The 16,677-nt window shown below is 36.0% G+C and overlaps 2 protein-coding genes across 2 annotated transcripts in view; one reads left to right on the top strand and one right to left on the bottom strand.

Moving 5' to 3' along the window:
- LOC140158779 (multiple C2 and transmembrane domain-containing protein 1-like) overlaps positions 1-16,677 on the top strand; it is a 240,123-nt gene that overhangs the window by 180,966 nt on the left and 42,480 nt on the right. The gene's annotated exons all lie outside the window — the stretch shown is intronic.
- LOC140158364 (uncharacterized) lies at positions 5,289-9,492 on the bottom strand. Its single transcript, XM_072181456.1, has 5 exons — positions 9,396-9,492; positions 8,683-8,870; positions 7,654-7,801; positions 7,175-7,302; positions 5,289-6,506 (listed from the first exon to the last, which is right to left on the bottom strand). The coding sequence occupies exons 1-5, from the start codon at positions 9,490-9,492 to the stop codon at positions 6,141-6,143; spliced, it is 927 nt and encodes a 308-aa protein (XP_072037557.1). The 3' UTR covers positions 5,289-6,140.

Raw genomic sequence — 16,677 nt, 5'->3', positions numbered from 1 at the left:
CTGAATAAGAGCTTTAAATTATTGACAAGGAAAAAAAAATGTAAACATTTAATAAACATAAATAACATGTACCTTTTCAATCACTTTTCACACATTTTCTAAAACTTAACCCAAATAAAACGTTATGTTTGGGGGGGGGGGGAAGTTAAAAATCGCGGCAGAGCGTACATAGGAAAAGAACAATAAAAATGGTGAATACCGGAAGTCTAAAATTTCAACATTTTTTAGTGTACGTATCGCATGAAAAAAAAAAAAAAAACCCTTAAAAAAACAACCAAAAAACTATGACTTTTTTTAGGCCTAAAGGTCGGTTCAGACGTCCACCGCACTGCGATGTGTTGCTGATATATCAATCATTTTCTGCCACAATTCATCGCAGTGCACTGCAAATTCTGTTAAAACAAATGCTGTATTTTGGTTAGACTGAAATACGAGCAACGCAGCTCCCCGCATCGCAGTGTGGTGGAAGCATGAACCAACCTTAAGAGTTATTATATGGAATATGACACTTGTATCAAATTTTAGGAAATGTGTGAGAAGTGATTCAGATTGCAAAGGTACATGTATACATGCTATTTACGACTCCCCTTTTAACATTGAGCTAATCATACAACTAGCACTGTTACTATGGTAACCACCCAGATGAGCTATGCATTTACACCACAAGGCACCTGCCAACATTTGAAACTCCAAAAACAGGACATTCTTAAGGGATCTGGAATGAGCGTTTCGACCGTATTTTTTGTGGGACATGAGATCACATCAGACTTTTCGAATTGCATTCTGAATACGAAGAATGTCTTTCTGATATCAAATATTTTTCATATTTTGAAATTCACGATATAATATAAATTTTATGACAAATTATTCAAATTGGATATTTTTCACATTTCTGATATATAACAGTCCTCAAAGTAAATTTTATAAATCTAATGACATATTCTTGAAGTGTATGTAGCTGGGAGGAAAAGCCGACGATCAATTGAAAATTTTGAACCTTTCACATATTGAAGATAAGGATTCTTTTCCCCAAAAGACCTAATTTTTTTGTGTTTTGGGGAAAAAAAAACCATATCTTCAATACGAAAGATCAAAATTTTCAATTGATCGCTGGTTTTTCATCCACCTACATGCACACTTTAAGTATAAATCATCAGATTTATAAAGTTTACCGAGTACTGTTAAATATCAAAAATATCAATTTTAATCATTTGCCATCAAATGTGTATTACATTGCGAATTTCAAAAATCAAAATTATTTGATATCAGAAGGACATTCTTCATATTCAGAATGCAATTCGATAGGTCTGATGTGCTCTAATGTCCCACAATAAATACTGTCCAAATGTTCATACCCCACCCCTTATGTGAAATATCCAGTGTAGCATATACGTGGCTTTAAAGGCCAATAAAATACAATTTTGTTTTCACATACAAGTTTTAAAATCAGGACGTCATATGCGAACCTTATTCCAAATTTAGCGAGCGATTGTTATTTACGGTGGGGGGAATAGGCATTTTGAGGGGGAACCCGAACTTTTTTGGGGGGTCTTGAGGGGGAACGAAAATTTTTTAGGTTTGAACCAGGACGGGGATTGTTAAGTTTTAAATGTAGAAATTCAGGAAAACAAGGGGGAATCCGTAAACTTTGAGCGGACACTATAGGGGAATTTTTTTTGTCAATACTTAATCCAAATGCCCACCCCCTGCGGTAAATAACGATCGCTTAATAACTTAAAGCAATTTGGAACACTAGAATTAAAAATGGCCACAAAAATCAAAACTTAAAGTCTCTGTCTGTAAAAGTGTAGGCCTACCATGAGGTGATTCATGGATCCTCAGATAAACTTCTAATAAAATACAGGGACACAATATCATACCAACATGACGTAGCCCAATTTTTAGGTTGCTGCCACTTTTGGTTCCGTCGTTAAAAAATATTGAAATTTCAGGTAAAAAAACATATATATAAGTACATTCCTCAAAGGTGTAAAAATGTGCACCATGCTCATCCCAATTACAAAAGGAAAACATATTTTGAAACCTTCAGTTAGGTACACAACAAAGTGGGATCTTGTTGACGCGTCATGTTGCGCTGACCTGAACACAGTTGTGCAGTTTTTAAGGCCTCATAAGTCAATAACAAGATCCCATGGAATGATATCGAATATAACTTCACATGAAAGAATTCAAAGCCCTTTACCAAATTAATTCAAGCAAAAATTACAGTGGGATCTTGATGGCGGACTGAGATATCAAGGTCAAATTTTACCCGTCTGTCAAGTTTTGGCAGCTTCGCACACCATCATAAAAAAAATATTAGCAAGACGTTGTAGAGAGTGTTCCTCTTGATGCAAATGAAAAAATAGTATTAGTATTTGCAATGCATTTTTTGAAAATTGAGCAAGTATTGGTATTTCGTCTAAAAGTTACAGAATTCAACAACCTTACACCAAGTTTATATTATCCAAAACACTCTTGTGTAGTCGGTGTAAGGTTGTTGAATTTGGACACTTTTCAAACAAAATGTGTTCGAAAAAATGTTTAATAATACTTAATTTTAAAGTGTAACTGTATCAACATCCACTTGTGAATAAAATTGGGTTTTTTTTACAGGAAAAAATTGACTTTTGACCTTATCACAGACCGCCATTAAGATCCTACTTGAATTTGTTAAGGGTAGACTTCAAAACCCAACCACCGGTTGACTGGCAGTTCTGTTTGGTTCCGGCAAGTTACTATTGTTCTAAACATTAACAATTTCTTTCATGTGAAGTTGTTGGATCTTGTTATTATTGAGGCCTTGTAAATTGCTCAAGGGTGCAGTTTGTAAATATTTCAGGTCAGCGCAACATGACGCGCCAACGAGATCCCACTTTGTTGAACGGTACCCAACTGGAGTTTCAAAATGTTTTCTTTTTGCTGGGATGGTTGTCATTTTACATTACACAGCCCAGGGATGAGATTGAAATTCAAAAAGAGATACAGTGAATATATAAACTCACAGAAGTTGATGCAGAACCAGGTATAACATGGGTCTAGTGTGTTTTCAGTGTGAAAGAACTGTTCAAGGTGGAAGCTTTGAACTGTTTAAACATTTACGCCTTATCCACAACGTTATTGATGGTTGTCATTTTACATTACACAGACCAGGGATGAGATTGAAATTCAAGAAGAGATACAGTGAATATATCATTACTGGTCGATATACGATAGATTGCCCAATAAAGCGGACTTAGTCACCGGCCAGTTCCATAAAAATGCTCAACTACAGGCCTTATGGAGACAACCAATCCTTGTGACATGTCCATTCACCCATATAAGGCCAAAAAAAAAAAGGTTTGTCTCAAAGCTCACGAGAAATTTAAAAACAAATGCGAAATGCGATTTTTTTTTTTATAGTATTTTGAGAAAAAAGTCTGATTTTCGCCCATTTTTTCTGGAAAAAACTATAAAATTTTTTTTTTTTTTTTGAAATAAAAAAATTTCCGCATTTGTTTTTTGTCAAATCGTGGGATTTTACAAACGCGCGCGCGAGCTTTGAGACGAACCTTTTTTTTTTTTGCCTAATAAAAGCAATCATTGATTTGAATAGATTGACCTCAATTTTTTTTTCACAGGACTCCCTAGTAAAACACAATGAACTATTTGATCCCCCACCCCCTCAGCTCTATAACAGACAGAGCAGCAATTGATATGTGATGTGTTTCCCAGACCAGGGATGAGATTGAAATTCAAGAAGAGATACAGTGAATATATCATTACTGGTCGATACACGATAGATCGCCCAATAAAGCGGACTTTGTCACCGGCCAGTTCCAAAAAAATGCTTAACTACAGGCCTTATGGAAACAACCAATCCTTGTGACATGTCCATTCACCCATATAATAAAAGCAATCATTGATTTGAATAGATTGACCTCGATTTTCTTTTCACAGGACTCGCTAGTAAAATTGAAATGACTGAAAATGGTCCTTTCAAATATTATATTTTTGTGTCTTTGAATGCCAAATTGGTTGAAAGAACTACATACTGTATGTTTCAGTAGGTAAAGGACCATTACATCTACATAATATTTTCAGTAAATTATTTGAAAAACTGTGAATTTAAATGGTAAAATGTAACTATGGCAAAATATTAAAGGACATCAAGAATATTTTCTAAGTTATTTATTGGGCGATCGATCGTGTCTCGACCAGTAATGTATAAACTCACAGCTGTTGATGCAGAACCAGGTATAACATGTTAGTTTGTAAATTAAATCTAATACTGGAACTAATTTGCAACTCACTTTGCTACGTTGCGTCCGAAAACATCGGACTTCGTCAGGCATCTGATTGAAGATGTTGTGATGGCGTCAGATGTTGTGACGTCAGAGCAGTATAACGTAGCAAAGTGAGTTGCAAATTAGTTCAGTATTAGATTTAATTTACAAACTAATGTTTTGAACTACTGGATGAATAATCTACACCAAGATATACAGGTATAACATGGTTCTAGTGTGTTTTCAGTGTGATTCAAGGTGGAAGCTTTGAACTGTTTAAACATTTCCGCCTTATCCACAACAAGAGAGTTCCGACTCAGACCAGGAATCAAATTCTGATTTGTCAGAACCAGGTGAAGGATTGGACGCATTACAAGTGCGAATTTGTTCAGCATATTTTTTGGTACTTCATTGGATTCAATGCAGCTTTGTTTAACTTCATTTTCTACCTTGACATTAAAAATACTGGGCTCTATCAAAGAGTGGCCCTGAACTTAGTAAACAGTGAAATTATGATTAAAATACTGGACTTTTACTACCCCGAAATACTGTCCCTAATTTCAGGGCCGTAGCAAGGTTGAAAAATGTGGGGCGGCCAAATTACAAATATATGCCCAAATTGAAATAAAGATATAAAGAAAAACATAACAAATTTCTCAAAAAGTGGGGCGGCCATGGCATCCCCGGCCGCCCCGCTTGCTACGGCCCTGCCTAATTTATATATTACAGCTTTACATTTGCACACTGACCTTTTCTGGCTGTGATTAGGGCCAGAACACCATGTTACCAAACCTTGTGGCAATTCTGAACAAAAGGCAGTAAGCAGTTTTAAAATTCATAATTGAATCAATGTGACCTATTTCTATTCATGTTTATTCGAGTGATAGAGAATTGAATAGTAAAATTGGCATCTCATGAATGCGCACCACACAGTATTGTTCAAAATGCACTGTTTTGCGCAGGTTTTGACAGGAATGAATCTGTGTCTAACTTTTACTCATGTTTGCACATTTTCATCCACATTCATTGGAGTTGATCTGCAGGCAACTGTAGAGATGAACTCGAGGTTTTGCCAGTTGTATTGAATGATTATTTATTGACAATTGACAAGGAAAGTTGATAACACCTGTTGACAACTAATCAATACAGCTGGCAATAATTCCAGTTCATCTGCAGTTGCCTGATTAAGTCTGGATGAAATATTGTGAGTACAAGTCCAGTATTTTATCCATAATTTTTCCTCTCTCTCTCCACGTCTCTTGTAACATTGTTCTAATCATATTTTGAATTGTAAACACCATGACTAGAATTCAACCTCTTCAAATCATGAACCAAACTCTCATTAGCTTAATCATACATGTGCACGAGTGTTCCCTCTTAGGCACTATGTCGCGAAATTGGCTAAAAGCTTTGTAAAATTGGTTCAACATATGTTTTGACAATGTGTTAAAAAGAGGCTTTTTTTGTTAAATGAGCCTATTATCAGCAAAACTGAAATTTTGGCTCAAGGGCTCTCTAACATAGGTTTGGCTTTGGCTCAAGCCAAAAACCCTTAGAGGGAACACTGATGTGCACTACAGTTGAACAATTTTGATTTTAAAAAATAACAATGATAAAAATCACATTCTAAAATTACAAAATGCATAACATATTCTATAGCTACCTTGGGAATTCATGACAATCAACAGCAATAATCTTCATCAAGTTGTGACATTCTTTCCCTTAAATTGTAAACTGACAACCCATACAAAGCATATTAAATGCACTGTCATCAATTTCCTTCTTGGGGTATAGAAAAACAAAACCAGGATGACTTCCAAAATACACTCTTCCTTAACAGGCCTTGTCTTTTGAGGCATGTAATGTTATGTACCTTCAAGAGGAACATGGGATGCTACTGGTTGAGCAGTTATTCAGGTATGCCCTGATATTGCGGACACATGGAGATGTTGCTTTCTTGTTCTTCCCGTCCTGATCCCCAATTTCAAAAATCACCTTCTGTATGAACTCCCAAGTTGTTGCACACTGATTTGGGTAGTGCAGGTCTAAAACATATATTACCTTAAAACATGTATCAACTGCTTTCAACAGTGATTCTACCATAATTGCTCTTCCTTCCACAATTACATAGGATTTACCATTTGACGGCGTGCATCTCTCTCCTAATAGCAAAATAAATGGCTGTGGTCTCTCACGACTTCCAAGTATCTCATCGAGATATCCTGGCAAATTGGTGCTGCTCTGAAAAGATGATAGATAATAATAAATAATAATAATAATAATAATAATAATAATAATAATAATAATAATAATAAAACATGGCGGACTCAACACGAGTAGCGCTAGCTGTACAGGTGAAGCAAGGGACCGAACACGCTGATTAATATGATAGTTTTGAAAAGCAGAAAACACTACATGTAGGAGAATTGTACACTTCATTAAACGTAGGCCTACATGTAGAAGAGCTACAATTGTTTAAGGTGCAAGTGGCGAGCACAGATGCTGGACCATGGCGTGATGTTGCTGCTACGGAAATGCTTGAACCATTAATTGCATTTGCCGATTCGGTATTCGCCATATGTCTGTTTCTGGGAAACAAAAACAAAACAAAAAAACAACTTTTCCCGACCGACCGACCCAATTTTTAAAATCCATTTGAGGGCAAGCAAACAATTTTTTTTGGCCTAAATTGGAACTCTGCAATTTCTTAATTAGTCAACCATTCTGGTTTATTTAAATCATAAACAGATTCCAAAGTTAAAGACCACCAGGGCTCAAACATTTCCCTCCAAGTACAAAATCTCTTTGGTGATAAAATTGTGATGAACAAGTTGATTGTGCTTTGTTGAGTATAAATCCCACCTAAAAGGAATTGAAACTGTATTCTGTACAGTTGAGGTTATACTTACTGGTTTCTGATCAATGAAAGATTCTACAGCTTCACTTCTTGTGGCTAAGAGTGACTTTCCCGATGCTTTCCGAACCTTGCCAGTTGGCAGAAACATCGGCAATAGTTGTAAAACTGCCTGTGGATGAGCTGAAAGATGACATCAATCGGTTATATTTTGACAAAATTATGTTTCAATTGTTAGGATGAGATTCTTCATTGTTTACAGCATAGATCTATGTGACGCTACTTTTTGTACCATATCAAAATTTTCTCCTCTGGGATTTTCCCCCCATATTTTGGAAGCCAATATTATTTGCATTTTTTTCATGCAAAATACAGAACCCTGACTATGATTGGTATTGCCATTCATGCTGCAATGCACATATGACGTATAATGCAACCAGTCAGAAAAGACATTGCTGCGATTTGCCACTTTTAGGTCGTTTGGTCTTTTTTATACATTTTGTATCGCTGTCTTATACATAATTGTTTACTTACCCGTTCCATCTTCATTCAGCATTTCTGCTGGCATATCTTTTTGCTGTGCACCAAACCGAAAAATTCTTTCAGCAAATTCATCTGTCCATTTCCTTGTCAGATGTTCGCTTGTTTCTTGCCCAAATAGGTTTCTGAAGTCCACTTCAATCTGAAAAATTAAGAAAAAGAAATGAAATTAATAACCACATCCTTGTTCAAGGTAATACAAATTTTCCTGCTTTTTGGACAGTAAAAAGCTCGCCACCAAAGCACAAGCTTATAAAGCATGCAGATGTATTATAAAGTGCATGTAACAGTGTTGTGAGGAACCAATTGTATCCTGATGGTCCTTTTAAAAAGCCACTTAATTTTTGTGTGTGCCAAACAAACTTGTGCGTGTTACCAAATTTAGAATAGCGTAATGCAAAGCAATTAAATAATGCATGTAATTTGACGATTCATACGCAAATGCTCTTGATCCACACAAAGTTTTCTGCCACGTACATGAACTAAATAAATTTCACTCAGGAGAATTATGGAAAATTGGTTTAATGTTGCATGTCGTCAATATGCATCACATCTATCCAAAATGTCCTTCATATTGCAATGCAATGCTTACAATTTACACACAAAATGTGGTCCCTTTATAGGACTCTAGTAAGTTATAGATTTTGCTCGGTCAGGAGCAATTCTCCAAATATTTTTTGTCGTTTCCTAATACACATCCAAATTCGTTATCATATGACCAACAACACGGTACGCTACAGTGACAACTCGTTAATATGAACCCTTTTAGCAAGAAATTCCTGATAATAAGAAGTGTTTTGTCAAATCCCAACTTAATTCCCACATTATAAATTTGTTGGATAGCACAAAGCTCAAACAAGAGGTAAAATGCTCATCCCCATAAACTGCATGTTAAACAGAAACTGTACAGCCCTAGAGTAGATGTGCTGTTAAATTCCATAAGATTGGGTGAGGGTGTCATATGATTCTCTACCTACATTATTTAACTTTCTAGAACCTTGCATGAAACAACAAAATATGTACCATTCCAGGGAAGTCCAACAACCGTGGCCAATCATTCAAAAAGTCTGACATGGCTGTTGCTTCATCTTTTAGTTCTTTCATCCGTAGAGAGGTGGTTGCCTTCATGTAGTCTCGAACCTGTTCCTTAGGGTCACTGTTGTGCTGCAGCCATCTTTTCTTTTCATGCGCCTCCTCCTCGGAAATAGTCTCTGCAAAGAAATTTAGTAAATATTTATAAAGTTATCATATGCCTCTTTATCATTCATGTGCTAATCAACCCAATTCACCTTCAAACATAGTAGGTAGTACTTTTCCTGGTAAAGAGCAAGCATACAAATCTTTAAGACACAGTATACACAATCCAATCAGTAATAAATATACAGAGCTATGCACCATCATTAAAAACAACCTAATCACTTGGATCATTAAAAGTTGACATTTTAAAATGGTCACATGAGTCTATGCTTACATGCGACAAAATAGACGTGGGGAATTCCAGAATGAGGGGCAGCTCCTGGAAAAGTGTGTCTGTATTAAGTAGTTGATACCACACTGGATGAAGACTGGAGAAGGCATTATGAAGTGAAGGATAGAGCAGCTAATAAATGACCATTTATCCAGCCAAGTTATACAATCCCGATGATTTTTTCACATGATCAGTACGAATTGACCAAGAATTTCCTTATACACCTGTCACAATGAAGAATAAACCATGTAATGAAAATAATAGCTACCTTTGCACTCTATTCCATCACCTGGTAATTTCTTGTTGCTGGATGTAGTACTGGACCTTTCCTTTATAGCATTTGACTTGGCCTTGGAAGTAGGCATTCTGCTTCGTACGTTTCTTAGTCTCTCCTCTAGAAACCCGGTTGCACTGTGGCAGCCCTTGGATTTCGTAAAATAATGTTCCTGCAAGCAAATAAAAATCAACATTCTGAATTAATAAAACTGAAATTCTTTATTGTTGCTTTTTGTGTACTGAATAGGTCCCATTAATGTAATGTCTTGAAAGTTTCTGGCAAAAGTGAAAACTGGTATGCAAGTTCCAATGAGATACCATATCTAGTGTGTAATCTGTACATTGCATCCATTATGCTGCAGTAACATTTTAGAAAATGTTTTGACAGTCACAATTGCTATACCATATGATTTGCATAATAATTAAGTTTATCTTGTACACATGCATATGCTACAAATATGTTTCTGAAGAATACATAATTTCAACATTGTTATATGGTATGGACTGGCCCAATTATTCAAAAATAATTTTATTAAGGCCAAATTAATTCAATGGTCTCAAAGCTCCCACGTGTGTTAGTTACCAGTATTTTGTGCGCGTCTGTTTCTTTCAAAACAATTTTTTCAAGAAAATTGGGAAAAATATAGCATAACATTACATTTCACCTCCTGATTTTGTGTTTCCAATGTCCGATGATGTTGCTGTCTTGCTGAATATAATTTTTGAACCAAATTGCGCCAAGTCACCAAAAGTCACCCAATTTTATGAACAGACATAAATTTGAAAGAACACTATTCTGTCGCCTCGGTATCACATGAAGTTTGGGACAGCAGAGTACAGCTTTGAGACAAACAATTAAATTAATTTGGCCTATGAAAATAGGTTTGGATTGCTCAAACTTTCTTTAAAAAAATATTTGTTTTAAAATGTTTACAGCAACATTAATTAAAGGGATTCATAGAGATTTTCAAAGATCCAAAATATCTGTAATTCATTATGCACTCCCATAATGCAACAGCAAATTTCTATAATTTCATACATGGAGCAGACCTATGAAATTATAAAAACATATTTTATATGAAAGTGGCCGAATTAAGCTTAAATATTTCAGATGGTGATGTTATACGAACAACCATTACGTTCATGCAAAAAACTGGACTTCAATGAAATTTGAGGGCGCTTGTATCATCAAATCTCTAAGTGCCACTTTAACATCCCCAATTTTATTCAAACATATTGTGATTTTGGTATTTGGCACCAAAAGATGAGTCACATTTTCTGACTATCTGTGGTGAATTTGAGTACAGAAAGTCCCTAAAAAGCTTAAGGAGAAATCATTGGAAATCTTGCTTGCAAACGGTCAAGTTTGATTAAAATCTGCCATGAGGGCGCTTTTCATTATTTCTTGCAGGTTTTCACCCGTTCTCTATTCCAAAGCATGCTAGGCTTAAGGTAATTAAAAAACTTTGACATACTCCGGTAAATTGAAGATTCTAGCTTTATTAGCTTCCCTGTAGTAATCGTTTTAGTGTTTACTCATGCTAATTGAAATGTATGGCCAAAAGTACAGATGACAAATCGTAGAAATTTCTTGAGTGGGTCAGTAATGTTATTCTCATAATTTGTGCCAAGTTAGCACCAGTGGGGTGAAGACCAGCGAAAAATTATTTATGAAAAGTGTCCTCAAGCCAAATTTTGAACAAAATTGACCATTTGATGGAAACGAAAAGTCAAATTTTTACAAAACTTTCAAAAATGGATTCTTTAGCATCAAAAAAATTAGTTAAAACACTACAACCTTGAAAAATATCTAATATGGAGCACAAGGGGTAAAAATTTTAATTTTTATCTGCAATGGAGGCCATCTTGGATTGTTCACCTTTTTGGCTAAAGTAGTCCGAAATTCACTTTTTTTTTTGATTTTTTTTCTTCAAAAATGGCGTCAATACACATCAAGTCATCAAACTAAGGTGTGATGAGCTTGTTCTGCAAATGTAACCTACATTTTGGGGTCTACAGCCCACTGCTATTGATACATGTATAAAGTTGTGTGAGCAAAGGATGTGTACGCATAGTCTATCTCTTGTGCGCGGAAACTATATTGCACGCATTATGTGCTAAGTTACCATCTTCATGATACGCTTAAATATTATGCAAACCTCCTACTGAAGCAGTAAACACATCATTCATTTTCTGTGGATGATAAAAATCTGAAGGCAAAAAGGTTCACTATACATGTATTTATATGCGCCTCTACCGAACAAAATAAAATGGAGGATTTCCCATAGCAACAATTGGCTGCGTTGCACACAGGTAATTTGTCAGTACTGTATGGCCCTTGCTAATAATACTGATGTTACCATATATTTTATTCTTGGACTGTGTATGTAGTAGTACTGGTAGTCCGGTACAAGTGAAAAATAGCGAGTGCTGCTCGATCCTCACCATTGACTAAAAGGTATGAAAGCATATTTTTTGCGTAGTACACATACATACACAGAGCAAACAGTGACGCAATACTTGAGCTAAGTATTTTAGGCCTACACCTCACCTGTCTGAGAATCTTTTAAAACAACAGTGTACATTATTATGCATTTATGTGCATGTTTTTGGGTGGGGTGTACTGCACCGGTATCGACTCGCCATCACGCAGTGATGCATTCAATTGTTGTAGGCCTATATCACTGTCTGAACATTTAATCCATCATTATTCATTTATACAATAATTTTAATTTTGATTTGATCTTTCAAAGACGTCAAAAAATATCTGAGCTCATGAATATTATTAGTGCAAAAAAAAAGGATGCCACCATGATTAGGCTAAAAAAAATTGTTTGGTTGCCCTCAACCGACCGAATGGGTATTGTTGAAGAAACCTTAAATTTAGACAGAATCAATGACTTTTATATTTGTTATTCACTCATTTTATTTATTAAATGCTTTTTACAAAATATTTGATTGAAAACAAGAAGTATTTCCATTTCAATCCAGTCCAAAAACACACAATTTTTTTTACCATAAAATGATCAAGCATTTGTCATCTAAAAAAATTAATAAATGCAGTTAACTATAGCCAAATAATTAATTCTCGATCATGAGAGCCAACTTGGGTATGTAGTTATTTGTGTCGAGCGTACTACGCAAATACCAGCGCAAAAGGTCAAGGTTCGGTCATGCAGGTCGCGCAATCTATTCTATGAAAAGTATGCTGACGCAGAAAGTACATCCAGGGCCGTGACACTCGTATTCAATCGCTGTATAAAAAAAGAAGTCACTTCGCCGGCAGTTTGAGTGACGGTTTATTTGCTATGCATCGAGGTGGTAAGCCTAAAATTTACGTACTTGTGAACGGCTATGAGTATGATGCGCATTACTGCTTTATTGGTCAAAAGGACTTAAATCCTGTATTTGATTGACAGTTGCTAGGGCATCCGAGTGGTAAATTAGTCTTAGTTTCAGACAGGGTTCGATTTAGAAAATAAAAGTTACATGCACAACTTTGATTTTTTCTTCAAAAATAACACACAATTTTGCATGCACAGGCAAAATTCTACATGCACAGAGCCAAAGTTACATGCATTTGTGCATGTAAAACCCCTCTAAATCGAACCCTGGTTTCAGACCTGCAAGAACAGGTACGATTGTATTTAATGCAATTTGAAAGTATGTTTATTTGTTTTTAAAGAAAGAAATACCATTTTCATCAAATTTTATATTAGTAGAGATAATATTAGACCCATATTTTACTTGTTTTATTGAATAAGCCCAATCGCCATTTTAACTTCCGGTTTTTGAGAGCAGTTTTAGAACACTTTGACCTCTGACATATCGGGAACATTTACGTAATTATTATTAATTTTCTTATTATTGTCACAATTTTGATCATTAAAAATACCAAATAATTAATTTATAAAACGCTAATATTTTTTATATTTGTTTTAAATATTGTAAAACATTTTAGATTATATTTTGTACGCATAAAAACCCAATATTTCTGAATTTTTGAAAGGTCAAAGGACAAAGTGTCCTAAAACTGCAAAAACTGTCCTACATGTACAATGCATTGCAAACTTCCAATGCCGATTGGGCTTATTTGGAGCATATGAAATGTGCACATTTAGACCGATACATTGCAAACGACACTCCGTCTTGATCAAGTCTAACATCATCAGGCTAAAATCTCCTCAATCTTGAACGACTGTCGAGGAAGTCTATTTCGAGCTATTTTTCCAAGATGACGCACATCGACTGCCAATTATTCGGACCCTTTCCGGCAAAAAATACAGCTTATTTAGCCAGTCTCGTCAGGGGGTCATCGGTTATAATATTTTCCTAGCATATTGAGGTAACTCCTCAGCTACTTGGTTTTTCACAATATGATAGTAATGGAAAAAGCGACCAATTGTTCGCCGTTTTACGCCATTTATTTTTTTGAAACGATGACGTAAACATGCATCAACTCTTCCACAGAAAATACACTCCTACACAGCGAGTGCCATCACATGCATGATCGCGCATTGGCTGTGTGACTGAATTCATTTGCGCAAACGAGTGGCTTATCCTATATTTATATAGCCAAAATAACAAATTCTCGATCATGAGATAATGTACCTTCTGCGTCGTACTTTTCATTGAATAACACGATCGCGCGACCTGCATGACCGAACCTTGACCTTGCCTAGCAACGACCGTGTGATTGGTCAATTCTCAAAAGGTGTGTTGCGCTGTAAGCGTCGGTATTTGCGTAGTACGCTCGACGCAAATAACTGTGCGTACCCAAGTTGGCTCTCATGATCGAGAATTAATTATTTTGGCTATAGTACTCGAGAATCCTTGGTACATCCTCTCATAATCGATAATTTGTTATTTTGGCTATAAACACCACAGAATTAGAGAAGGAGAACCGGGACTCCCTATACCGCCACATACAATCGCGCCGTCAGCTATGGGGAGAAAATTGGGGGTATTCGGATCCTTGCCGACGGTCTTGTGAGACGAACGAAAACAATTCTGCGTCTCATCTGAAGCGTCTTGGTACTCGCGTGCAGGTCGCATCAAGTGCGTCTCTCAAATGCGCCCATCATCCATGTCGCGCTTGCATGACAACGAATGCCTCGATCGCATTCCGAGTGAAACCGAATACCCCCAATTTTTGCTCCATGTCTGTATCAAGATGGCGGTCGAGTCCTGGTTCTCTGGTTTTAATTCTGTGATAAACACAGTTCATTCAGTAAGCATTTGTAATTAAGCTTTACCAATTTGAATTTAACATTTTGAACAATCATTGCAATCACTGCATGCTTCACGGCTTGAACCAATTTCGCCAAGGAAAATCTCGCTTTTTTGCATGCTCGAAACTTGCATTTGGGGCCAAAATTTACATTTTCTTGTTAAGCTTACAGTTACATATTAACGAGAGTATGAAAATAACTGAATTTGAACAACTGCAGCATACATAATCACAGTTGATTGTCCGATACATTTCGAACGCTGTATAGATGTATGCACATACACGTGCATGCATGCATTGCATGTCATCATAATATAATAGCATAAAATTTGAATGAATCTGCATGAATAAAAGGGTAAACTTACCTCTGAATTTGGGGATAGCTTCCAAAAAGTCCCACTTTTCAAGTAAATTTTCATACTCCATGATGATATGCACGTCACCCGCCCGGGATGCAACAACACCGGCGAGCATGCGAGTCAGCGAGTGGAAAATGAAAATGTGGCCAACACATGGCGCTGTGGCGGGAAAAGCCGATGCACACCGTACGGTAAATTAGTTCCGAAATGCAAGTCATTTTAATGTTGAAAAATTTGCTATAACATCTGTTAAGAATTATCTTTATTTGATAAACATTAAAAAAAATTGCAGCCCATGTTTAAACTCATTTATTAATTGGGATTTTCATAGCTGAATATTGACACTGATATCAATGCGCGACGGTAGCGGCAAAATGACAACGGAAAGTTTTGACCACGTTCGCCGTGGCTAAAATGACCCCTAGAATGTAGTTATATCTAAAACAGTAATAACCCCTGCTGGGTCAAAACAACCCCAAACGTGGTCAATCCAAAATGACCACGGAAAATATAACCCCGTAGTTTTTAGTGTGTATGTTTGCTTCTGATATCCAAACAACTTCAGTGTTTTCACTCAAAATCTCAAAAAAAAGTTTGGGTCATGGACCGCTATGCATGAGCCAACATCGTGTGATAGGCCTAAAATTATAACTCCCACCTTACAATTCCATTTGAAATCCATACACCCCTATGGAAGACATGACTTTAATTTTCCAAACAGGGAGTGTAAATTTCAAATGAGGTTACAGGAACCGTTCATATATAACAAATTCTTTCCCAATTCCACATTTGCACATCTCTTATTAACGTAAGCCCTTAGATATTGTTTCTACCACTCATCTAACATTTAATGATATTTATTTTTGGAAGTCATATGGTAAAATTCAAACAAAGAAGAAAATAGTAGAGTATATCTGATGTCATTTCCGACCCTGAAATTTCACCACGAAATTATATACTATTTAGGATGTCTATATGAGATGTTTATAGCTCGTATTGTGTGTTGCATCTATAATCTTGATTAAATATGCAGTATTATAGAGGCAGGATGTTATCAAAATGATTGGTACCAATCAAATTTTATGTTTATTGAAATGCCTGCTGCTTTAGAATGTAACATTTGATTAGAGGTTAATGACTGCGCATCAGTTATTTCGAGGGCATTGTGAAATATCTAAACATTGTGCTTTGGGACCTCGGAATAATGTTTAGAAATTTCACAATACCCGAAAAATAACTGATGCAAAATCATTAACCTCATTCATAACCATCACCTTTCACTTTTTTAATTCAATTTCATCACATTTTGAAAACAGAAGTTTGAAAACAGAACACATTATTTTAACTGTATCTTTTGTTTTCCCTGGCAAAAATCGAATAGCCTATGAAAGAAATACTGCTAGCGACCATCACTAGCGCGCAGTCATGCAATGACCAAATATGGCGGCCAGCGTCTGCGTATGTTGTTCAAATGCATAATACGTCACAAATTGCGGTCATTGTAAAGTGTACTTTTGTATACGTCATGAGGTGCGGTCATTATACTTTTTCAATAACCTGCATTTGCGTTTGCTTATTTAAAAGTCTGGGATTGGATATTAATGAGGTTCAAATCCTCTTCAAATGACCAGAATTTATTGTAATCCCCTTTTACAACATTAATCTACACAAATTAGGTGCATCCT

The sequence above is a fragment of the Amphiura filiformis genome, chromosome 8, assembly GCF_039555335.1.
Source record: "Amphiura filiformis chromosome 8, Afil_fr2py, whole genome shotgun sequence".
NCBI classification, from domain to species: Eukaryota; Metazoa; Echinodermata; class Ophiuroidea; order Amphilepidida; family Amphiuridae; genus Amphiura; species Amphiura filiformis.
Note: the sequence above shows the minus strand (reverse complement) of the source record. Positions and strands in the feature narration are given on the sequence as shown.